This window comes from Eschrichtius robustus, chromosome X, assembly GCF_028021215.1.
Source record: "Eschrichtius robustus isolate mEscRob2 chromosome X, mEscRob2.pri, whole genome shotgun sequence".
Classification (NCBI taxonomy): Eukaryota; Metazoa; Chordata; class Mammalia; order Artiodactyla; family Eschrichtiidae; genus Eschrichtius; species Eschrichtius robustus.
The window spans coordinates 12,287,573-12,314,333 of record NC_090845.1 but is presented as its reverse complement, the minus strand read 5'-3'; the positions used below and the strand labels follow the sequence as shown (position 1 = coordinate 12,314,333).

At 37.2% G+C, this 26,761-nt stretch overlaps 1 protein-coding gene across 3 annotated transcripts in view; it reads right to left on the bottom strand.

The window, feature by feature from the left end:
- GLRA2 (glycine receptor alpha 2) overlaps positions 1-26,761 on the bottom strand; it is a 185,195-nt gene that overhangs the window by 128,852 nt on the left and 29,582 nt on the right. For 2 of the 3 annotated variants that reach the window (XM_068533456.1, XM_068533457.1), the window contains exon 3: positions 7,968-8,035. In XM_068533456.1, the coding sequence (XP_068389557.1) occupies positions 7,968-8,035 (68 nt within the window). Of the gene's footprint in view, positions 1-7,804; positions 7,873-7,967; positions 8,036-26,761 lie in introns of all 3 variants that reach the window. The other variant, XM_068533455.1, reaches the window with a different exon arrangement.

Genomic DNA, 26,761 nt, shown 5'->3' with positions numbered 1-26,761 from the left:
CTGGTTGAATTTTTGTTTCATTTAATCATTCTGGGAGGAAATAATACTAACTCAATCTGATTTTGCTGTAGAAAAAGGTAATGATAAGTACAGGAGTCAGTCTGTGATGGCAGATTGTCAAATAAAACCGATTCATTTTCCAAATCAGAAATGACATGATCTCTATTTTCAATCTGCTCAGATGCTCTGGGCAGAAGAAAACCCACTCTGTAATTTTGGTAGTAGAAATCTTATCATAAAACTCTGACATGATGGGGCAATATTTTTTAAATTCATCAACATAAATATTAAGATGGTTCATGTTGACAAGATAATTCCCTTACAGCTACTTACTTTTGAAATTCTTAAATAGTTTATCATTTCTCTGAATGGGTTGTATCTACAGTAGTCAACTGGATGCTTCATCAAAACAGAAATCTTTTTCATGTTTTCCTAATCTGAGCACCTTTTGATAAAGGTGTGCCTCCCTGTGGGAGCCTCAGGTACACCCTGTCATTCCCACTTGGCATGGGAATTTTCTTCTGTGCTAATGAATCAGCTTGGGACAATAACTTCTCTTCAGAGGATTTCTACTCAAAGGTCTTTAGGTTCCTGGAAACTGTTGCTTCGCTTGACAGAGCAGACCCAATAAAGGCTTCAACAATATTCCCTAGTCAAGCAGGACTATGGTTCAGAGCTAACAGTGGTCCACATCTGCCACTGTGATCATTTAGAGTGATATATACTCATCCCATCTTACTCTCTTTCCTTTACCTTTTTCACCTTCATTTGCTTTGTCTCCACATCTTTGTTTGGGCACCTGGATTTTGAGTCATTGTTTACTTTTCTCTAACAGTGACCAACATGTCCTCGGTTTGCCTGAGAACTTTCCCGTTTTAGCCTCAGGTAAAAACGAAGCTTTCAGGGAACCCACTCAGTCCTAGGCAAAACTCAGATGGTTGGTTACTCTATCAGGTACAATGGAGACCACCTCGGGTTGGTCGGTTTTGGTTAATCCCTTTAGAGCCAAAAGAAAATCTGTAAGTAAGTTATAAAGATCAGGGTGTATGGAAGAGAACTTCAAATCCAGTTCCTTCTGCTTATTACTAAACTCCACAAATTCCCATGACTTCCCCCCCCCCTCCAAATACAGCCATCCTGACGATCAGGCTGATAGAGTATTTTGGAAGTGGCAGTTCTTAGAAAGAGTGCCCAGTGTGGGTTTAAAGAATGCTAATAATCAAGTAGTTACTAACTTCTGAAAATCAGTCATCAGAACCCAGCTTATTAGGAAAAGCTGAAATATTAAAAGAAATAACCGTACGTTTCTTTGTTGTACAACATAAGGACTTTCTGACTTGGAAAATTTTATCAGCTCACTTTTATTTGGGATTATACCAGGCTTGCACAGCAAATTCCCAGACCTAAGAGGGTGCTGTTGTGAGGCCAGCCAGGCTTCCATCCCATTCTGTTTGCTCACTGGCTGCCCCCTCCTTCCACGAGTGAGCCAAGGGAATGGCAGAACCTCAAAGTTCTCCCCATCACATATTTTGCATTTTGGGGATTGTTCAAAGGGACCAGAGGGTAGTAACTGGAAAGAGATTACCAGTTCAGTGTTTCATCGGCAACAGGAGTGACTGGAACCTTTGGAGTTTTGTGTGAGTAAAGAGTGGGAATGTGTGATTTGTAGAAAATCAAAACAGGGGCTATTGAAAATATAATAATCCAATTTGCATATAAATAGGCACTGGATAGATCAGCTGTGAGATTTTCTTAAGGTTTCCTGAAGGAAAAAAACGCAGTGTCTCCACTGTGTGACATCTACCCCTTTTATTTCCCTTAGGGTGGGAACCGATTATCCTTCATGAAATTTTGTGTGTGGGGGGTCTATGAGCTTGTTTCAGTAGGAGAGAAGAGGATGTCATCTCTTAGCCAATTCTGGAGGTAGAAAAACTCTAAGTATAAGAAGTAATGACAGCTGGAAATAGCAGAGGTGAATGGGTTAAATTTCTTAGGCCATTGGGAGGCCATTGAGGCCCCCCACCCAAGAAGGAAACATAGAATGGGAGAGGCTATAAGACGCCAGATAGCGAGCATTGGGCAGCAAAATCACCAGGACAACATCGTCGCAGTCCTCCTTTGAACCTGAGAATGATTTAAAGATGCATTTTGAGAGACTCTAGAGAATATTACATTAGTGACATACAATATGAAAACATTGACCTTTTTTTAAAAAAAAATCTCAATATAAAATTTCCCAGCTAATGTATTAATACATCTTTTTAAAAAGTCTCTCCCACAAGTATTCTTCTCCAGTGTTTCCTGCTTTTCTGTTTTGAATTTTATATATTTAAAATAATAAAATAGGTTCTCCCAATACCAGAACTTTAAAAAGAGCACTGAATCTATCTTATCACAATAGAACCATTAAATATCTAACAGTTAATTTAAAATAAATTAATTAGCCTATTCGTAAGCAAGAATAAGTGGAAAAGTTAGAGGAGAAAATACATTTTACGCCACAATGACAGGAATTATATGAAACAAGACTTTTATTAGATATTTTGGGAGTATTTGTTCTTTATAATGTATAGGAATTAAAATTTTCCATAATTTTGTTCATGATGCTATACATTATTCCAAAATAAATGGCAACCCTTAAAACCTTTAAGAGTAGAAAAGGACACCCAAGGATATAGAGAAGTAGATAGCCAAAGGAAAGATTTTCCGGGGCTGTGCCTCTGTAATTCTTTCAGTTCACTATCATTTTCAATGTAGGGTACAAATTTGACGCATGATTTATCTATGCATCACCTCTGTTTATTTACAGATAGGTTTATTCTCTCAAGATATTCCAAACCACAGGAGATAGTTATATTGCTCTGTAGCCTTTCTTTGTCTTTATTTTTGCTTCTAGGTTTAATGAAATATTAAAGAAGTAAGTATTAAGAGACATGCTTAAGTGTAGACTGAATTTTCTTTTATACTGCCTTCTCTCTCCAGAGACAGATTCTACTTCAAATAAATGACGTATTTCCTTGTATTAAAATTTGTTTTCCTATGATTGACCCTCTGGGTACTAGATTAGGTAATGGAAACATTCAAATTAAAAAGTGTGTGTGTATGTATATATATTATATATATATATATGTGTATATATATATATATATATGTGTATGTGTGCACATGTGTATGTGTGTAAAAACATACACATATCTTTTATTTTTTCAAAAGCTATATGTAAGTCATAGAATCTTTATTATATTCTTAACACAGTTAATAAAAGTACCTATATTCCATACTGTTATTTCATATCAAATTTAGAATTTCTAAAGTTTTACTTTTCTTGGTACCTTCTAATTCTATGCCCATTGCCACAAAGATTGTTTCCTTAAATTGAATTATTTTGTTACTATTATATTTAGTGTAGCATTTGTACATAGAGATTGCCACTCTGTCTCATAAATATTGTTATTAAACTTTACTACTACTCTCTTTTTATTTTTATAGGTATACATTTTTCAATCCAGTTATGTTATAAAGTTATTAGAGACAAAGATATGCTTTGTGGATTTCCCACAGACCTATATGGCACTTTAGTTTTAACTTCTAGCTACACTGCAGTGAAGTTTTCATCATCTTGAGTCTGTGCTAGCTTTGAATATGGGAAGTTAGCTTTGAATTTGAAATTATGGGAGGGGGGGCAGTTGCTTTATGATGAATCCAGGTTTTAACATTGCATTGTTAATTTAGAGACCAAGGACACCTTATATCTCAGATTAACAAAATGTTAGGTAGATTCTTGGTTCTCCCTTAAAAAGTCAGAAATAAGGAATGTAGCTACCTGCTATTCCTGGTAAGTTAGCATCTCCTTATGAGTTGCTTATGCACCTATAGAATGAAAGGGAGCCTGTAATGTCATTCCAGCAGTTACAGCATAGCCTGCATTCTCCTAAGGGGCTATCTACACCTTATCCAGTTCTTTAGGAAAGTGATTTCAGATCGGAGATAAAACAACTCTTCACCCTGTAGCGGTAACCAGCAGAGCATGTGGAATTTGGGGAAGAGTTTGGGGAGCTGGAACCATATGCTAGAGATGCTCTCCAAGTGGACACGTTTTGTACACTTTCAGCTCTTTCTACCCCCTTCCCCCTATTGCAGTCTCTCATTATTAAATGAGGAAAGGGTCTGAGTCTGCTGCTGTAGCATGGGGAGTGTTCCAGCACCCATAGGTCCAAATCACACTCTATTCACCCACATCCTTCCAGGCAGTCATTTGGAAACTTTGAGGAGACTATCTCTTCTCCATTTTCTGATGGCCCAACCTTGGGGACAGCTGTATGCAGATGGCATGCAAATACTCTTGACCTTTACTGACATTATCGATATTCCCAAACTATGCCTTTATAGTAGGAAGGAGGCGGTTGCAAATACACTCCTCATCCTGTAAATTCACTTGCCATCACTAGCTAAAGGAAAAGGGGAAAGAAAGAAAAGGAAATGGTAAACTGACGTTCCAAAACTGAAAGGTAACCTGTCTCATCATACATCCCTTACTGGTCTTCTGAGTCTTTTGGAATCATAAGAAAAAAAAAAAATTGTTCCACTGAATACTTTTAACACAGGGTCAGCTAGTAATGAACATCACCAGGTCCCTGTGACTCTTAATGAACAGAAGTACATATTTTGAAATAATGTGCATGATCATAATGATCCATAAAAATATTCCTTAGAATAACACAAATATATTGTCCTGTGAGCACAGTCTTTAAACACTAACATACCAAAGGAGTAAGAGGCAATACTGCGTCTGTAAGTGAGCCTAATCTTTGTGGGCAGTTAGTACCAGCAGTAATTTAGTGGGATTTCATCAAACATAAGAGGGCAGACTGGATAGAACCAAAAGAAAGTCATATCACATTCTTAAAACAGATAATTATTGCCTCTTATTTAGAAACAAACATCCAAACTAAATTCTTCAATAATGGTATCAAGGGTCGTGGGATAAGAGTGGGACATGAGGGAAGAGAGGGAAATCAACATGTTCAGAAACTCAAGATTCTGAGACATTCTTGGAAAATAATCATTCCAGAAAACATAGAGAAAGCAAAACTATTATCCCCCCCCCCCATAGCACTAATCAACGTCCTCGATGACTACATATATTACTGTGCATAAAACCTAAGGGCCTGATGTCTTGACTCCAACTAAAGACAGTTCAAGGAAGAATCTGTTTCTGTTTAACTTTTTTGACCATTTTTTTGAGTCACATTTTGTGAGAATATTCGTGGATGGTAGAATCTCAGGGTTTTGGTAAGGGAAGCTCAGGCTGTGATGACACTCTGTGGGTACATCAGGTAGATCCCCAGGCAGGGCCTAAGGGGTATGGGAAAGTAAGACCTTTTCAAGGTGGAGCAATTCTTATGTTCTTATGAGCCCCTGAATAATGTCCATTTTAAATAGTGGTGCCTTAGATCCCGGAGTTGGCAACCTATGGCCTGTGGGCCAAATTTGGCCATAGCCTGTGTTTATAAGTAGTTTTTTTTGGAGTACAGCCACACCCATTTGCTTACTATTGTTTATGGCTGCTTTTATGCCAAAAGGGCAGAATTAAGTAGTTGTGACAGAGACTGTCTGGTCCTCAAAGTCTTAAGTATTTACTGTCTGGGTTTTTAGAGAAAAATGTTTGCCAGTCCCTACCCTACATGATATGAGGATTTATTCTTTGGTTTAAGCATGGTAGAGTTTCAAAAAACATTTTTTTTTTTTTAGTTTCACACAAAAGCCATAATTGAAGAAAATAAAAGATATTTTTTAAAAGCCAAATTCAGTTTGTCATTACATCAGAAGCTAAGAAATAAAAGAAGCACAGTACACATCATTCTTCTGATCATGCGATTCAATACGTCTCACACAGCAGAATAGACAGGCTGTTGATATTACACTTGGACAACGATTTCCAAATTTTCGCATAGGAAACACGACAAAGGACACCTTAATAAGTGGCCATGAAGCACCTAAGCAGCCCATTTATTAAACACCTTCAGTAGCTCTTAAAGACACAGGAAAGCAAGGATATCCATCGTTTCCATTTTCATCTCCTTAAATGTTTAGCTTTTTCTTGCATTAATGAACACTGAAAAGGTGCACATTTACATTTTTGATTGAGGGTAAAATGCAATGAGGAGATTTAATCAAAGCAACTTAAGGGTCTAATTAATGCAATCAGCGTTAGGTCGTGCAAATATTGTCATTGAATGCCATCGTGTAAAGCTGGTGATAGTGATTTGGGCGTCTGGAAGATTTGCCCCTCTGTTACCAGGATAAAACCAGGAGGGGAGAGACAGAAACTGAATGCCAAGTACAGAGTTGGAGTCTTCTTTCCATGTTCAGCTTTTCTTATGAGTCATTTAATAACCCTATCAAAACTATCCTGGTTGGGTAAAATTCTTAATGCACTACATACTGTCAAAGCCCCAAAAGTCTCGTTTCTGGACAATGCTGTGTCAGAATAATATTAAAACGGGTAGTGGAGTTGCATGATGTCTGACTTGCCAGTGGAAAGGGGTGATAAGAGGTAAATTATTCTTTTCTAACATCAAGGACACCAAAAAGTACAGTAATTTGTTAAACACAATCCTGGTAGCCTAAAAGAGAGAATTCATAAACACAGGGGAACACTATTTTTTACTTCTCAATGGCATTATGCTCATTATTTCACTTCTTGAGTGTTTCTAGGACATCGGCCACCATAGTAGTATAGTCAAGCTCAACTATAGTTTATTTCTATCTCATCCAATAATATGGCTGTATACTTTACATAGTACTGAAAATTTGAACCAGCCAATTGACTTAGGACTTAAATTGCATGGGGGCCAAGGAAATGTTTTACCCAAAATGTAATCTCCACACAATAGCCTAGCACTGTAAGTCTACTGATCTAATAGGCTGTGTCACAGGCAACAACACCATCTTGACACTGATAAGGAATCTTGGTGGATTTTACAGTATCTGACATCTTTTTCATATATGTGAAACATGTCTGCCCTTAGAGTGTGATGGGTTTTTATTAGTTTTTTATGTTTATGTTTTTCTTTTTTTGGAAAAGCCATGCATGTGATGTAATTGCTTTGGACTTGGAACAACTTTCTATTGCCACCAAATTGTGTGTGTGTGTGTGTGTTCATTGTAAGATCAGCTCCTTGGCGTATATCTTAAATCAGTGGTCCCCAACCTTTTTGGCACCAGGGACCAGTTTCGTGGAAGACAATCTTTCCATGGACCGGGGGCGGGGTGGGGGTGGGGGATGGTTGGGTGGTTCAGGTGGTAACGCGAGCGATGCGGAACGGCAGATGAAGCTTCGCTCGCTAGCCCGCCACTCACCTCCTGCTGTGCGGCCCCGTTCCTAACAGGCCTCAGACCGGTAACAGTGCGAGGCCGGGGGGTTGGGGACCCCTGTCTTAAGTGTAGCATGTCTGAGGCTTGATTATGTTAAAACTTCCCATTATATGAAAAATATCTCCCAAACTTTGAAATTTGTATTTCTGAAACATTGGAGATGCAAATATTTAAATATCCTTAACTATAAACCATGCTTAATACTGATAATTCTACCTAAATCTAACCGAACATCACGTGTTTCCAAAATTTCTCTGGCATGATGGATAAAAGATTATTGAATTTTAAATAAATAACTAATTGTTTTCTAGAGGTGAATGAACTTGGAAATTGGCACTCAGTAAATGTCCCACAAATATACAACAGTACTCTTTGATCGCATATCCCATTCCTTCACACGATGGCTTCAGTGCTCAGTCCCACTCACCATTGTAGTTTCTGCTATTGACCCAAAGCTGTTGATAAATATGTTGCAGGTAACATTTACAGGAGGCCCTGCAAGTTGAACAATAAATAGAAAATTTGACAGGTGGTGTTCATGGCATAATCAAGTCACGTTTTTCTCTTGCCAGTGGCGTTGTAGCACTTACCATGGTGGTTTCTGTGACTGATCCAAAACTGTTGATAAAAATATTGCAAGTAACGTTTACTGGAGGACCTGCAGAACGCAATAAGAATGTTGCAAGAGACATTGAAGCAAAAATACAGCTCTATCAACATCTGTGCAAATGACTAGAGATGTAAACAAAATTAAAATGATGGTGAGATTGCAAAAAAAAAAAAAAAAAGTTTTACCCAGAGAGGTTAACAGTGATAGCATTCCCACTAGCATTTCCAATAATGACAGTTATGCAATGATAACTTACCCTGAAGAGTTTTGGATTTGGAAAATATAAGCTGAAGACTATTAAACGGAATTCACTGTCAATAGTTGCTATCAAAATTGCCTTTTGGGTGGGTGACTTTCTTTGACCTTAGGCTCATCAACACTGTAGATGTCAACAGTAGGCGCCCATGGTGATGAAATAGCCCATGTTTATGAGTTTAAATAGAGCTGCGTTTTGAACTGTGGATGGGTCAGGAATATCCACCTCCTTTCGTGTGATACCCTTTAAATCAGTGGATCTAATTTGATTCTCTTGATACCTCTGAATTTACCCTATTCCTTCTTTATATCCTGTGACCACCCCCCCCTCAATGAAAAATGATGCACAGAAATACAAAATCAAAGAAAATTAGCTCATTTTAAGAAACAAACACAGCAGTGTCACTTAATGTCCAGACTGTTGCCTCAGTAAATATACTGTGAAGAAAGATTTATTAATCCTAGATGTGCTGTGAACAAAGAGCCTACTTTTTCCTCCAGAGACGGAGGGACTAACTCTCTTTCCTCTTGCCCTTTGTCTCTCATCCAAGCACTAACCAGGCCTGACTCTGCTTAGCTTCAGAGATCAGGTATAATCAGACGTGTTCAAGGGGTATGGCCACAGACTCTTTGCCCTTTGACAACAGATAAATCACTTTCTGATGACTTCCAGTTTCATGTTATGCTGAGCAATATGTTTATTGCCCTCATGTAGTTTCCCCATAATGCTTTCTGAGATAAGAAATGGTTCATGCTGCCATGAACTGTCTATTCACTCACTGCTTTCCCCTGTGGAAATTTGTCTCTTTTCACTTGACAAAGGCTCAGCAACCTGGTGCAAGCTACACCCCAGTTGGCTCAGTACCCAACAAGTCGGTAGGATCTGAATGAGGAGGAGTTTGACTTGAGGCCTCCCTCAAAGGCTGGTAGTAAAACACAGCTGTGGCCACACTCGAGCGCCATGTTTTTACTTCTACAAGTCCACGTTGAGTTCTCAAAATGAGGAAAGGAAAAGGGCTCAACAACTAATGTACATCCCCAGGCAAGGACTTTTGGTAAAAGAAGGAGCAAGGAGTTTGGGTAAAAGAGATGTACTGAGCTGTTTTTCTTTTTAACATAACTAACTTTCTGTTTTTAGTGAAAAAAAATGTGTTTATTTTTAAAGAAGTGTTTGTAGGCATGGAATCATAGGCACCACCATATTACCAAAACATTTTCAGCCTGCATCTTTGAAATATTCCATCTTTTAGTTCATCCCTCTGTTATTCAGCATCTGCCAAATTGACTTCTTCTCCATGGTCACTTCCTACTCTGCTTGATTTTGTTTTTCTGTTTTGGTTACTCAAAACAAACAAAACAAAGCAAAACAAAAAACAAAAAGAGTCTCTTTCTTGGCCATAGAATTTTATTCTATAACAAATATATTCTTCTGCTAATACGAAATAAATTAGACAAGGTAGAGGCACGTCATGAGAAATTGTGTATCTTTGCTTTTTTTTCCTCTCTTCACAAGAAAATATTTCCTTTTAGATGGTCCAATTCAGGATGGAAAACTTTCATGAATTTTTATATGCAAGATAGAAAATGAATGATGTGGGAAAAGAAACAGGAAAGAGAGAAATGTCATCTTAACAGGAAGAATTTGAAAATCCAAATGTAGGTTGTCCTGTACTGTACATTATCTGATTGTCTGGCCTCCCCACCTGGCTTGAAACCAATTAGGAGGCTGGGTCCTACCATCATATATCTGTTTTTAACCTTCCCAGTAAATGACAGTGTGAGTATATTGCTAGAATTCAAAATATTTTTTACGCCACCACATATTGACACACTGTACTAAGCACATTAAAAATATTACCTAGTTTAATCCTCACAAGGGAGGAATTGTTTTACTGCTCCAATAAATATTTTCAGATGAGGAAACTGGGGGTTAGAGAGGTTAAGTGACTTGCTTAAAGTCATGCCACAGTAACTAGAGAAGCTGAGACTCAATGTCTCATCATTCTGATTCCAAAAACCTAAACTTTCAACCACTTTGCTGCACTGGATTCATTGCATAATATCCTCTGACCTGCCAACCATGGTATTTCCCATTGGTTTGTACATTTCTGGGATAATTTAATCCTTTACATCTGATCGCTTCAATCTTGGGCATTGCCTTAAGGTTCATTTGCATTTGGATATAAAACCTTGGGAAGAAAAAAAGTAACTTTTTTTGATAAGGGATTAGCACATGCGTATAATAAGAGCCCACATATATTAAAACCTCGCTGCATGCCAATGAGTGCCTTATTTCATTCTTCAGTAATTACATGCTTCCATGTCCCCCATTTTATGGATGAGGAAACTGAGGCATAAAGGAAATTCATTAATTTTCCCAAGGTCACAGAGTTTGTAAGAGGCAGAAACTGCCTAACTTTAGGGACACCTTTTTAAACTACAGGGATAAAATGCCTGAGGCCAATAGACTCATTCTAAGGATAGAAGTTACCTAAATATGGGAATATGCCTGCAAGTTCTTTGGGTTGAATGATAGAATTGTTTTTCACTTTTAAGAGTTATCCTGACATGTGCCAGCACAACCTTCCCTCTGTGTTTTAGCCCAATAATCTGCTAAGGTGTTCTAATTAACAAGAACACATTCTTAGATGTGAGCACCAGCGAATGAATGTGTTCTATAAACTGCAGAAAGAGTTAACACTAGTTAACCTCATCTAATTGATTGATCAGCAAAGATATTCCAAAGTGAATTGGATGAGAATTTGACTGGGAAGAAGAATTATGTAGACATCTAATCTCTCATATTCCTATCCTCCCCTCCCTCCCTCCCTCCCTCCCTTCCTTCCTTGTCTCCTCTCTCCCGTCTACCCTCTCTCCCTCCCTCTTTTCCTTTCTTTCTCACTCTCTTCCTTTATTTTTTGCCTTATTCTTATGAGAAAGAACAACCTTGCCATAACTCAAGTATAAATGGAAGTAAAAAGTATATTTAGAATACTTCATAGGGATTTGGAAAAATGGCTCCCCTCCCTGACCCCCAGCACAAGGTATAACAAGCCTCATCCCATACTGATCCTCTTTGTTGCTAAATATCTCTCTCAGACTCTTCTTTGGAGTAAGGCATTTGTTTTGGTAACCCAAGTAAAGTTACAGTTATGCTACTTGAGAGGGATAATAGAGTTATTGATTATTGCTCATTAACATCTTCAGTTTTGGATCAATTGATCAAATTCGCCGTAAGAGGGAATAGGATCACTGTGAATAGTGCATCGTAACTATTGTATCCCCTGCTACTCAAAGCGGGGTTGGAAGATCAGCAGAATCAGCACCGCCTGGGACCTTGCTGGTCCCAGAAACTCAGGCCCCATTCAAGTCCTGCTGAAGTGGTCTGCACTTTAACAAGGGGGATTTGTTCCTGCAGATCAATTTTTTCTCCCTTTCAAGATCAAAATCATTTCTTTGTTTCATTCAGTCTTTCATGAGTGTTCCTTGAAATGTTAACTCTAGTCCATTAATAAAACTTCTAAGGTCAAACCCAAAGTTGTGCAACCATCACCACTATCTATTTATAAAACTTTTCCATCACTTCAAACAGAAACTTTGTAACCATTAAGCAATAGTGCCCCATACTTCTCTCTCTCCAGCCCCCCCCCTGCAACTTTTAATCTACTTTGTGTCTCTATAAATTTGTCTATTGAAGATATTTCATATAAGTAGAATCATACGATATTTGTCCTTTGTGTCTGGCTTCTTTCACTTAGCATAATGATTTCAGGGTTCATCCATGTTGTAGCATGTATCAGAACTTCTTTTTTATGGCTCAGTAATAATCCATTGTATATATACTACATTTAAAAAATTTTTCTGTTGGTGGACACTTGGGCTGTTTTCAGCTTTTGGCTATTGTCAGTAATGCTGCAATGAATTCTTTGAGTTTCTGCTTTCAATTCTTTTGAGTATATATCTAGGAGTGAAATTGCTGGGTCGTATGGTAATTCCGTGTTTAACTTTTTAAGGAACTGCCATGCTGTTTTCCACATTGGCTACACCATTTTACATTGCCACAAGCAATGTATAAGACTTCTAATTTTTCCACATCTTCACCAATGCTTACTTTCCATTTTTTGATAATTGGTATCCTAGTAGGTGTGAAGTGGTTTTGAATTTCATTTCCCTAACGACTGATGACATTGAGCATCTTTTCATGTGATTATTTGCTATCTTCTTTGGAGAAAAGTCTATTTTTGTATTGGGTGGGTTGTCTTTCTGTTGCTGAATTGCAGGAGTTCTTTATATATTCTGGATATTAAACCCTTCTCAGACATGTAATTTGTAAATATTTTCTCCCATTCTGTAGATTGTCTCTACTCTTTCCTTGTAATGTCGTTTGACACCCAAAAGTTTTTAGTTTTGATGAAGTCCAACTTACCTATTTTTTTCTTTTGTTGCTCATGCTTTGGTGTCATCAAAAACAAACAGACATTCAGCTGCCAAATCCATGGTCATAAAAATTGACTCCTGTTTTCTTTTAAGAGATTTATGGTTTGAGGCCCTATATTTAAGCCGTTGATTTATTTTGAGATAATTTTTGTATATGATGTGAGATAGAGGTCCAATTTCATTCTTTTGCATGTAGAAATCCAGGTGTCCTAGCCCCATTTGTTGACGACTGGTATTTCCCTCACTGAATGGACTTGCTACCCTTGTCAAAATCAATTGGCTATAGATGTATGGACTCTCAGTTCTATTCCATTGGATAGAACTGATGTTTATGCTGATGTAAGTACCACACTGTTTTGATCACTGTAGCTTTGCTGTAATTTTTGAAATCAGGAATTGTGAACCCTTCTAGTTTGTTCTTCTCTTTCAAGATTGTTTTGGCTATTCAGGGCCTCTTGCAATTTCATATGAGTTTGAGGATTGGCTTTTTCAATTCTGCAAAAAAAAAAAAAAGGCTGTTGGAATTTTTATAGGAGTCATATTGAATTATAGATTGCTTTGCATAGTATTTACACCTTATCAATATTAAATATTTCTTCCCATGAACATGGTGTGTGTTTCCATTTTTTAAAGTCTTCTTTAATTTATTTCAGCCATGTTTTGTGATTTGCTTTGTACAAATCTTTCACTCCTTGGTTTAATTTATTCCTAGGTATTTTATTCTTTTAGATGCTATTGTAAATCGAATTGTTTTCTTCACTTCCTTTTCAGATTGTTTATTGCAGTTGTATAGATACACAACTGATTGTTGTGTGTTGATCTTGTATGCTGCAGTTTTACTGAATTCATTTATTAGCTCTAGCAGTTTTCTTTTGGATTATTTGGGGTTTTAAATGTATAGGACCATGTCATCTGCAAATAGAGATAGTTTTACTTCTTCCTTTCAAATTTAGATGCCTTTTATTTGCTCTGGAAAAAACTGCCAATAAAGTGCTGAATAGCAGTGGTGGAAACAGGCATCCTTGTCTTGTTCCTGATCTTAGGGAGAAAGCTTTGTCTTTCACCATTTAGTATGCCTCTTGTAGAAGGCATATAGTTGAATTATGTTGTTAGCTGGGAATTTTTCATAAATGCTCTTTGTTGTGTGGAAGAAATTCTCTTCTATTCCTAGTTTTCTGAGTGGTTTTCCTTTTTTACTGTTAAAAGATGTTGGACTTTGTCAACTGCCTCTTCAGCATCAAATGAGATGATCACATGTTTTCTTTCCTTCATTCTATTAATGTAGTGTATTGCTTTGATCAATTTCATTATATTGAACGGCCTTTGCATTCCTGGGATAAATCTCTATTTGCCATGATGTATAATCCTTTTACTTCACTGTTGGATTTGTTTTGATACTATTTTGTTGTGGATTTTTGCATCTATATCCACAAAGGTTATTTGTCTGTGATTTTATTTTCTTGTGGTGTATTTATCTGCCTTTGGTGTCAAGGTAATGTTGACCTCGTTAGGAAGTATTCTTTCCTCTTTTATTTCTTGGAAGAGTTTGAGAAGGATTGGTGTTAATTCTTCCTTACATGTTTGTAAGAATTCACCAGTGAAGCCGTCTGGTCCTGAACTTTGTTGGAAGGTTTTTGATTATTTAGTCAGTTTCTTTACTTGTTATAAGTCCGAGATTTTTCTATTTCATCTTGAGTCAGTTTAGGTAATTTCTGTATTTCTAGGTATTTGTCCATTTTATCTAGGTTACCTAATTTGTTTACAGTCTTCTCTTATAATTCTTTTTTACCTCTGTAAGGTCAGTAGTAATGCCCCCACTTTCATTTCTGATTTTAATTATTTGAGTCTTCTTTTTTTTCTTTGTCAGTCTAGCTAAAGTTTTGTAATTTTTGTTGGTCTTTTAAGAGAGCCAGCTTTTGGTTTTGTTGATTCTCTAATTGCTTTTCTATTTTCTTTTTTATTTTTGTCTACTTTGATCTTTATTATTTATTTCCTCTGCTAGCTGTGGGTTTAGTTTGCTCTTCTTTTTCTAGTTCCTCAAGGTGTAATATTAGGTTATTGATTTGAGATCTTTCTTCTTTTTTTTCTTCACACACACACACTGTATTTTATTTTTACAAGAGATAAATAGACTGACAGCAAGCATTGTACATGGATGACCACAACAAAAGCAACAACGATTGCAATTACCAAACATGAAACACACTCATACTATGTCATAATATTGACATTCAGTCCAGTAATCCTCCACTGTAACAGCTCCTTTACTTTGCAGGGAAAATTGATTTGCATATTCTTTGCCTCTGAGTCCTTGTGGGATTTTTTTTTTAAATTCAAACAGAAAGTCACAAAAATTATAATCATCCTCATCGGTTCACTCAGTCCCATGTAATTAATTTTTTTTTTCATCTTGATCTTTTGTTAGCACTTTTATGAGTTCATCAGTTTTTCATTAGAGTTCTGAAAATGCTTATTCATTCAATTCAGCAGTACAGTCAGTTACCAGAAACCTGTACTTGTCAGAGTCTTTTCCATGAACTTCTTGAAGATGAAACCCTTTTATAGGAACATATTTGCAAAAGCATCAGAGTACACCCAGAACTGTCTGTAAATGACAAAAGACTTAAAAATGACCACGGTTAAAGATTTGATGAAAGTTCATAATAAGACAGTTGACAAGAAAATTAGTTATTTCTGAGATATACATTTTAAAGTAATAACTAGGATTATGACTTATAACATTATACCAGACCATATAAGATTTTTAGAAATTTCATGTAATATCTGAAACATTTATATTAACATATTTCCATACAAATAACCCAATGAAAGTTTAGTATTAGTTGTTTTGTTTGTTTGTATTTTTATACTGCAGGTTATTATCAGTCATCAATTTTATACACATCAATGTATACATGTCAATCCCAATCGCCAAATTAAGCACACCACCATCCCCACCCCGCCGCGGTTTTCCCCCCTTGGTGTCCATATGTCCATTCTCTACATCTGTGTCTTAACTTCTGCCCTGCAAACCGGCTCATCTGTACCATTTTTCTAGGTTCCACATACATGCGTTAATATACGATATTTGTTTTTCTCTTTCTGACTTACTTCACTCTGTATGACAGTCTCTAGATCCATCCACGTCTCAACAAATGACTCAATTTCATTCCTTTTTATGGCTGAGTAATATTCCATTGCATATATGTACCAAAACTTCTTTATCCATTCATCTGTTGATGGGCATTTAGGTTGCTTCCATGACCTGGCTATTGTAAATAGTGCCGCAATGAACATTCGGGTGCATGTGTCTTTTTGAATTACGGTTTTCTCTGGGTATATGCCCAGTAGTGGGATTGCTGGGTCATATGGTAATTCTATTTTTAGTTTTTTAAGGAACCTCCATATTGTTCTCCATAGTGGTTGTATCAATTTACATTCCCACCAACAGTGCAAGAGGGTTCCCTTTTCTCCACACCCTCTCCAGCATTTGTTGTTTGTAGATTTTCTGATGATGCCCATTCTAACTGGTGTGAGGTGATACCTCATTGTAGTTTTGATTTGCATTTCTCTAATAATTAGTGATGTTGAGCATCTTTTCATGTGCTTCGTGGCCGTCTGTATGTCTTCTTTGGAGAAATGTCTATTTAGGTCTTCTGCCCATTTTTGGATTGGGGTGTTTGTTTCTTTAATATTGAGCTGAATGAGCTGTTTATATATTTTGGAGATTAATCCTTTATCCATTGATTCGTTTGCAAATATTTTCTCCCATTCTGAGGGTTGTCTTTTCGTCTTGTTTATGGTTTCCTTTGCTGTGCAAAAGCTTTGAAGTTTCATTAGGTCCCATTTGTTTATTTTTGTTTTTATTTCCATTACTCTAGGAGGTGGATCAAAAAAGATCTTGCTGTGATTTATGTCAAAGAGTGTTCTTCCTATGTTTTCCTCTAAGAGTTTTATAGTGTCCAGTCTTACATTTAGGTCTCGAATCCATGTTGAGTTTATTTTTGTGTATGGTGTCAGGGAGTGTTCTAATTTCCTTCTTTTCCATGTAGCTGTCCAGTTTTCCCAGCACCACTTATTGAAGAGACTGTCTTTTCTCCATTGTATATTGTTGCCTCCTTTGTCATAGATTAGTTGACCATAGGTGCATGGGTTTATCTCTGGGCTTTCTATCTTGTTCCATTGATCTATGTTTCTGTTTTTGTGCCAGTACCATACTGTCTTGATTACTGTAGCTTTGTAGTATAGTCTGAAGTCAGGGAGTCTGATTCCTCCAGCTCCATTTTTTTCCCTCAAGACTGCTTTGGCTATTCGGGGTCTTTTGTGTCTCCATACAAATTTTAAGATGATTTGTTCTAGCTCCATAAAAAATGCCATTGGTAATTTGATAGGGATTGCATTGAATATGTAGATTGCTTTGGGTCGTATAGTCATTTTCACAATGTTGATTCTTCCAATCCAAGAACATGGTATATCTCTCCATCTGTTGGTATCATCTTTAATTTCTTTCATCAGTGTCTTATAGTTTTCTGCATACAGGTCTTTTGTCTCCCTAGGTAGGTTTATTCCTAGGTATTTTATTCTTTCTGTTGCAATGGTAAATGGGGGTGTTTCCATAATTACTCTTTCAGATTTTTCATCATTAGTGTATAGGAATGCAAGAGATTTCTGTGCATTAATTTTGTATCCTGCAACTTTACCATATTCATTAATTAGCTCTAGCAGTTTTCTGGTGGCAGTTTTAGGATTCTCTGTGAATAGTATCATGTCATCTGCAAACAGTGACAGTTTTACTTCTTTTCCAGTTTGTATTCCTTTTATTTCTTTTTCTTCTCTGATTGCTGTGGCTAGGACTTCCAGAACTATGTTGAATAATAGTGGTGAGAGTGGACATCCTTGTCTCGTTCCTGATCTTAGAGGAAATGCTTTCAGTTTTTCACCATTGAGAATGATGTTTGCTGTGGGTTTGTCATATATGGCCTTTATTATGTTGAGGTAAGTTCCCTCTATGCCCACTTTCTGGAGAGTTTTTATCATAAATGGGTGTTGAATTTTGTCAAAAGCTTTTTCTGCATCTATTGAGATGATCATATGGTTTTTATTCTTCAGTTTGTTAATATGGTGTATCACATTGATTGATTTGCGTATATTGAAGAATCCTTGCATCCCTGGGATAAATCCCACTTGATCGTGGTGTATGATCCTTTTAATGTGTTGTTGGATTCTGTTTGCTAGTATTTTGTTGAGGATTTTTGCATCCATATTCATCAGTGATATTGGTCTGTAATTTTCTTTTTTTGTAGTGTCTTTGTCTGGTTTTGGTATCAGGGTGATGGTGGCCTCATAGAATGAGTTTGGGAGTGTTCCTTCCTCTGCAATTTTTTGGAAGAGTTTGAGAAGGATAGGTGTTAGCTCTTCTCTAAATGTTTGATAGAATTCACCTGTGAAGCCATCTGGTCCTGGACTTTTGTTTGTTGGAAGATTTTTAATCACAGTTTCAATTTCATTACTTGTGATTGGTCTGTTCATATTTTCTGTTTCTTCCTGGTTCAGTCTTGGAAGGTTATACCTTTCTAAAAATTTGTCCATTTCTTCCAGGTTGTCCATTTTATTGGCATAAAGTTGCTTGTAGTAGTCTCTTAGGATGCTTTGTATTTCTGCGGTGTCTGTTGTAACTTCTCCTTTTTCATTTCTGATTTTATTGATTTGAGTCCTCTCCCTCTTTTTCTTGATGAGTCTGGCTAATGGCTTATCAATTTTGTTTATCTTCTCAAAGAACCAGCTTTTAGTTTTATTGATCTTTGCTATTGTTTTCTTTGTTTCTATTTCATTTATTTCCACTCTGATCTTTATGATTTCTTTCCTTCTGCTAACTTTGGGTTTTGTTTGTTCTTCTTTCTCTAGTTTCTTTCGGTGTAAGGTTAGATTGTTTACTTGAGATGTTTCTTGTTTCTTGAGGTAGGCTTGTATAGCTATAAACTTCCCTCTTAGAACTGCTTTTGCTGCATCCCATAGGTTTTGGATCGTCGTGTTTTCATTGTCATTTGTCTCTAGGTATTTTTTGATTTCCTCTTTGATTTCTTCAGTGATCTCTTGGTTATTTAGTAACGTATTGTTTAGCCTCCATGTGTTTGGGTTTTTTACGTTTTTTCCCCTGTAATTCATTTCTAATCTCATAGTGTTGTGGTCAGAAAAGATGCTTGATATGATTTCAATTTTCTTAAATTTACTGAGGCTTGATCTGTGACCCAAGATGTGATCTATCCTGGAGAATGTTCCATGCGCACTTGAGAAGAACGTGTAATCTGCTGTTTTTGGATGGAATGTCCTCTAAATATCAATTAAATCTATCTGGTCTATTGTGTCATTTAAAGCTTCTGTTTCCTTATTTATTTTCATTTTGGGTGATCTGTCCATTGGTGTAAGTGAGGTGTTAAAGTCCCCCACTATGATTGTGTTACTGTCAATTTCCTCTTTTATAGCTGTTAGCAGTTGCCTTATGTATTGAGGTGCTCCTATGTTGGGTGCATATATATTTATAATTGTTATATCTTCTTCTTGGATTGACCCCTTGATCATTATGTAGTGTCCTTCCTTGTCTCTTGTAACATTCTTTATTTTAAAGTCTATTTTATCTGATATGAGTATAGCTACTCCAGCTTTCTTTTGATTTCCATTTGCATGGAATATCTTTTTCCATCCCCTCACTTTCAGTCTGTATGTGTCCCTAGGTCTGAAGTGGGTCTCTTGTAGACAGCATATATATGGGTCTTGTTTTTGTATCCATTCAGCAAGCCTGTGTCTTTTGGTTGGAGCATTTAATCCATTCACGTTTAAGGTAATTATGGATATGTATGTTCCTATGACCATTTTCTTAATTGTTTTGGGTTTCTTTTTGTAGGTCCTTTTCTTCTCTTGTGTTTCCCACTTAGAGAAGTTCCTTTAGCATTTGTTGTAGGGCTGGTTTGGTGGTGCTGAATTCTCTTAGCTTTTGCTTGTCTGTAAAGCTTTTGATTTCTCCATCAAATCTAAATGAGATCCTTGCTGGGTAGAGTAATCTTGGTTGTAGGTTCTTCCCTTTCATCACTTTAAGTATATCATGCCAATCCCTTGTGGCTTGTAGAGTTTCTGCTGAGAAATCAGCTGTTAACCTTATGGGAGTTCCCTTGTATGTTATTTGTCGTTTTTCCCTTGCTGCTTTCAATAATTTTTCTTTGCCTTTAATTTTTGCCAATTTGATTACTATGTGTCTCAGCGTGTTTCTCCTTGGGTTTATCCTGTATGGGACTCTCTGCACTTCCTGGACTTGGGTGGCTATTTCCTTTCCCATGTTAGGGAAGTTTTCGACTATAATCTCTTCAAATATTTTCTCTGGTCCTTTCTCTCTCTCTTCTCCTTCTGGGACCCCTATAATGCGAATGTTGTTGCATTTAATGTTGTCCCAGAGGTCTCTTAGGCTGTCTTCATTTCTTTTCATTCTTTTTTCTTTAGTCGGTTCCGCAGCAGTGAATTCCACCATTCTGTCTTCCAGGTCACTTATCCGTTCTTCTGCCTCAGTTATTCTGCTATTGATTCCTTGTAGTGTAGTTTTCATTTCAGTTATTGTATTGGTCATCTCTGTTTGTTTGTTCTTTAATTCTTCTAGGTCTTTGTTAATCATTTCTTGCATCTTCTCAATCTTTGCCTCCATTCTTATTCCGAGGTCCTGGATCATCTTCACTATCGTTATTCTGAATTCTTTTTCTGGAAGGTTGCCTATCTCCACTTCATTTAGTCGTTTTTCTGGGTTTTTTTTTTTTTGTTCCTTCATCTGGTATATAGCCCTCTGCCTTTTCATCTTGTCTATCTTTCTGTAACTGTGGTTTTTGTTCCACAGGCTGCAGGATTGTAGTTTTTCTTGCTTCTGCTGTCTGCCCTCTGGTGGTTGAGGCTATCTAAGAGGCTTGATGGGAGGCTCTGGTGGTGGGTAGAGCTGACTGTTGCTGTGGTGGTCAGAGCTCCGTAAAACTTTAATCCACTTGACTGCTGATGGGTGGGGCTGGGTTCCCTCCCTGTTGGTTGTTTTGCCTGAGGCAACCCAACACTGGAGCCTACCTAGGCTCTTTGGTGGGGCTAATGGCAGACTCTGGGAGGGCTCAGGCCAAGGAGCACTTCCCAGAACCTCCACTGCCAGCGTCCCTGTCCCCATGGTGAAACAGAGCCACCCTCCACCTCTGCAGGAGACCCTCCAACACCAGCAAGTAGGTCTGGTTCAGTCTCCCCCAGGGGTCACTGCTCCTTCCCCTGGGTCCCGATGCGCACACTACTTTGTGTGTGCCCTCCAAGAGTGGGGTCTCTGTTTCCCCCAGTCCTGTCGAAGTCCTGCAATCAATTCCCACTAGGCTTCAACGTCTGATTCTCTATGAATTCCTCCTCCCGTTGCTGGACCCCCAGGTTGGGAAGCCTGACGTGGGGCTCAGAACCTTCACTCCAGTGGGTGGACTTCTGTGGTATAAGTGTTCGCCAGTCTGTGAGTCACCCACCCAGCAGTTATGGGATTTGATTTTACTCTGATTGCACCCCTCCTACCGTCTCATTGTGGCTTCTCCTCTGTCCTTGGACGTGGGGTATCCTCCTTGGTGAGTTCCAGTGTCTTCCTGTCGATGATTGTCCAGCAGCCAATTGTGATTCTGGTGCTCTCGCAAGAGGGAGTGAGAGCTCGTCCTTCTACTCCGCTATTTTCTTTCTTCTTTTTTAATGCAGGCATTTACATTATAAATTTCCCTCTGAACACTGCTATCACTGCATCCCGTAAGTTTTGGTATGTTGTGTTTTTGTTTTCATTCTTCTTTAATTTCCCTTGTGATTTCTTCTTTGACCCATTGGTTGTATAAGAGTGTGTTATTTTCCAAATATCTGTGAATTTTCTGATTTTCCTTTTATTATTGATTTTTAGCTTCATTCTACTATGTTTGGAAAAGATACAATACTTTTTATAATTTTTATCTTTTAAATTTTATTAAGATTTATTTTGTAGCCCAATATATGGTCTGTCCTACAGAATGTTGCATGTACACTTGAGAAGAATGTGTATTCTGCTGTTGTTGTGTGGAATATTCTTTATATGTTTGTTAGGTCTAGTTGGTTTATAGTGTTGTTCATATCCTATATTTACTTACTGATCTCTGTATTGATGGAATCCCTCTATTACTGAAAACGGTGTATTAAAGTCTCCAGCTATTACTGTAGAAGTATTATTTCTTCCATCAATTTTATCAAGGTTTGCTTCATATATTTTGGGGCTCTGTTGTTTGGTGCATGTATTTTTAGGATTGTTATATCATCATGATGATTTGACTCTTTTATCAATATATATTGTCATTCTTTGCCTCTTTTAAGAGATTTTGACTTATGTTAGTATAGCCACCTCAGCACTCTTTCGGTTACTATTTGCATTGAATATCTTTTTCCATCCTTTCACAGTCAATCTACTTGTGTCTTTGGATCTAAAGTGAGTCTCTTGTAGACAGCATATTGTTGGATCATAGTTTGTTTTATCCATTCTTCCTATCTATGTCTTTTGATTGAAGAGTTTAGTACATTTACATTTTAAATAATTACTGATAAGGAATGACTTCTGCCATTTGGTATTTGATCTCTGTATATTTTACAGCTTTTTTGTTTTTCCTTTTGTCTATTACAACCTTCTTTCGTATTTAGTTGATTTTTTTTTTTTTTGTAGTGAACCATTTTGATTCTCTTTTATTTCAAAGGGGTATACTTTTTAGATTTTTTTTTTTGTGGTTACTGTGGGGATTACATTTAACATCCTAAATTTATAACAGTCTAGTTTGAAATGATATCAACTTAACGTCTATAACATACAAAGACTCTACTCCTGGACAGCTACATCCTCCTCCCTTTATGTTTTTCTTGTCACAAATAATATCTTTATTTATTGTACATCCAGTAACATAAATTAATAACTTTTTAATGAATTTGTCTTTTAAATCCTGTAGGAGATAAAAAGTGGAGTCACAAACCAAAAATACCATAATACTGTTTTTATATTTGCCAGTGTATTTACCTTTAGCAGAGATCTTTATTTCTTCATTAGGCTTTGAGTTACTGTCTAGCATCCTTGCACTTCAACCTGAAAGATTCCCTTTATCATTTCCTGTAGGGCAAGTCTAGTTGTAATGAACTCTCTCAGCTTTTGTTTATCTGGAAATGTGTTAATTTATCTTTCATTTGTGAAAGATAGTTTTGCTGGATATAAATTCTCAGCTACATTTTTTTTTTCTTTCAGCACTTTAAATATATCATCCTTTGCCTCCTGGCCTCCAAGGCTTCTTCTGAGAGATTGGCCAATGATTTTATTGGGCATCCCATGTAAGTAATGAGTTGCTTTTGTCTAGCTGTTTTAAAAATTCTTTCATTGTCTTTGGCTTTCAACAGTTTGATTGTAAAGTTTCTCAGTGTGAATCGCTTTGCGTTTTCCTACTTGGAGTTCATTGAAGGTTTTGGATTTGTAGATTTATATATTTCATCAAATTTGAGAAGCCATTATTTCTTCAAGTATTCTATTCAAATATTCAAAGATTCTTCCCACCCCTTTCTCACTCACAGAATGTTTATGTTGGTCTGTTTAATGGTGTCCCATTGGTCCTTTAGACTCTGTTCCGTTTTCTTTATTCTTTTTCTTTTATGCTCCTCAGACTCAGTAATTCACTTGCCCCGTCTTTGCGTTCACTGATTCTTCTTCCTGCTCAAATCTACTGTTAAACTCCTCTAGTGAATTTTCCATTTCTGTTTTTTCACTTTTCAGCTCCAGAACTTCTGTTTGGTTCCTTTTTATAATTTCTAGCTCTTTATTGATATTCTCATTTTATTCATACATCAATTTCCTGATTTCCTTTTATTGTTTGTCCTTGTTTTCCTTTAGATCTTTAAGCATATTTAAGACAGTTATTTTAAAGGATTTATCTAGAAAGTCCAATGTCTGGACTTCCTCAGGGATGATTTCTGTCAATTTATTTTTTATCTTCAAATAGGACATACTTTCCTGTTTCTTTGTATGCTTTGTGATTTTTGTTGGTAATTAGACATTTGACTGTTATAACTGATAACTCAGGGGGAAAGTAAGGGAAAAGGGGGAAATTAGATTCTCCCCCTTTGCCCAGAGTTTGCTGGATGTTTTTATTGTTGAAAGCTAATGTAGGCCATCTGTTTGGTGACTTTCCTACACTATTTTTGGAAAGACTATGTTCCTTCTTCTGTGTGGCCTTTATAGTCTCTGTTTCTCAGCTTGTGTTCAACTAGGGTTTCGATAGAAATTTTCTTGAATGCCAAGGGCTAAAAAAAATCTAACAAACAAACAAACAAAAATACCTTTCCCAGTTTTTATGGATTGTCTCTGTTCTGGGGCACTCCTTCAATACTTAGGCATTCTTGAGCTGAACCTAGCGATCAGCCCAAGGTGAAATCTTAGGATCTTCTCAGGCCTTTTCTGAGCATGCATCTTGCCCTGAGAATGCATATAGCTTTCTAAATTTTCCTGCTTGCATCCATGGCTGATTTTGAATTTCGTAATTTCCCTAAGAAACTCTCCTCAGCTTTTGCTCTCAGGCCTTAGATGGTCTATTGTATGTTTCAACTGTAGTCTTTTACCCAGGCATCTGAAGGTTTTTAGTGTTTCTTGCAGTGTTTTTGATCAATACCTACTGCTTTTCTATCCTGAGTTCCACCACGTTAGGTGGAACAAAGATGAGCACTGTTATGGGCTGAATTGTGTCCCTTCAAGAAATTTATATGTTGGAGTGCTAACCACCAGTACCTCAGAATGTAACTGCGTTTGGAGAGAAGGTCTTTAAAGAGGTAATTAAGGTTAAATGAGGTCATAAATGTAGTTCCTAATCTGACACAAATAGGGTCCTTAAAAGAAGAGGAGAAAAGAGACATCAGGGATGTGTGTGCACAGAGGAAGGACCATAAGAGGACACAGTGAGAAGGTGGCCACCCGCAAGCCAGGGAGAGAGTCCTTGGGAGAAACCAATACTGCTATCACATAGATCTTGGACTTCTAGCCTAAAGAGTTGTGAGAAAGTAAATTTCTATTGTTTAAGTCACCTAGTCTGTGGTATTTTGTTATGACAGTCCTAGCAAACTAATACAAGTGCTTTGCATCTGTCCTTCTGGTAGCACACAGACAGGTTAGAATACACAGACAAAATAGTTTGTGAATAATGTTTGCTTTGCCTCCTCCAGAACGAGGGACCAGGGTTCCACACTGGGAATGTAGGCTGCCACTGATTCAAAACCAAAATCACTACTGAGGAGGGGATGGGACAAGGACAAGTAAAGACACCACAAAATTTTCCTGCCATTTTGAAGTTAGCTTTTTCTTGATTCAGTAGTTTCTTGGTTGCTGTAGACCTATGACTATTTTCCAGAATTCTGACAAAGTTATTTCTGACAGTTTATACTTACTTTCTGATGTTTCTGTGTGGGGAACAAGAGCTTGGAGATGCCTACTCTGCCATTTTGTTGATGTCAGCCTTTTCCTCTGCAAAACTTTCATACAGTCATGTGAATTATGGTGCTTCTAAAGGAGAATAAAGTATGTGTTGTTGTTTCCCAACTTTTTATTTGACCATAGGAGATTTTTTGTTTTTTTTGAAATAGACCATCCTTTTTTTTTTTAAAAAAAATTGAAGTATAGTTGATTTACAATGTTGTGTTAGTTTGTGGTATGCAGCAAAGTGATTCAGTTATACATATATATTCTTTTTCATATTCTTTTCCGTACGGTTTATTACAGGATATTGAATATAGTTCCCTGTGCTATACAATAGCATCTTGTTGTTTATCCGTTCTCTATATGATAGCTTGCATCTGTTAGTCCCAAACTCCTAAGCCAACCCTCCCCTGCCCCCCTTCCTGTTTGGCAACCACAAGTCTGTTCTCTATGTAAAATAGACCATCCTTTTCATGGAGCACATTTCAAAGATGGCAGGCATTCTTCAAACATAGTTTTGAAAATGCTGATCTACATTAATTCATTTATTAATTCAATTAACAAATTCTTGTTGAACAATAAATATATTAGATGATAATAATATAACTATAAGAACTAAAGGCTATTATACAGGTATTATCATACCCTGTGATCCTGCCAAGGAGGGAATGTTTTATTGGGGGCTGCAGGGTAGGTGCCTGGGATGAGAAGGTAATGGAAGAGGAACAAAGAATCAGTAAAGATCAGCTTAACCTTTCCCAGTTATCTGTCTAAGACTCTCAATTTACGTAATGATCCTGTAGTCTAGGAATGTAATTCAGGGATGCAAGTCACAAACTCTGCTTGTAATCAGATTTGATAAATGTATTAATTCCTAGATGAGTTCTCTTAAAAACTCAGTGGCCTAGATGACAGGTCGGCAACATTTTTTTGTAAAGAGCCAGATGGTAAATATTTTAGGCTTTGTGGACCACAAGGTCTCTGTTACAATTACTCAATTCTGTCTTTGTAGTGAAAGTAGCCATAGACAGTATATAAATAAATGAGTGTGGCTGTGTTACTGTAAAACTTTATTTACAAAACTGGTGGTGGACTAGATTTGGCCATGGGTCAAGTTTGCTGGGCCCTGCTCTGGACTCGTAGAGTCGGAGGTTGGAGAACAACAGAAATGGTTCTGGAATTCCATAATCTTTCCATATCTTGAAGTGAGGACTGGCCATGGACATGGAGGAGCATAGGGACTGTCTGTAGGTCTATCTACAATGAGCTTGATATTGTGCTTTGTGGCATGAATAAAATCCACTTTAGCAGAAAGGGTGGATGGGAAATGATATCCTTTGGGCCAGCTGCACTGTAGTGGGCCCAGGTGAAAACCATGAATTTCCAGTGAGACCACTATGCTATCACAAGAGCCAGGAGGCAGTATGGAAGAGAAATGGGGCCAGGACAGATAATGTGGACCACAAATATTTGACTCAGTAATTATATTTAATATGACTCAGGCTTGCTCATAAAAATGAATCAATGGTAAGAGCATTCTGTATCTTGCATATTTAAAACCTGGAACTGATTTTTATAACTTCTAC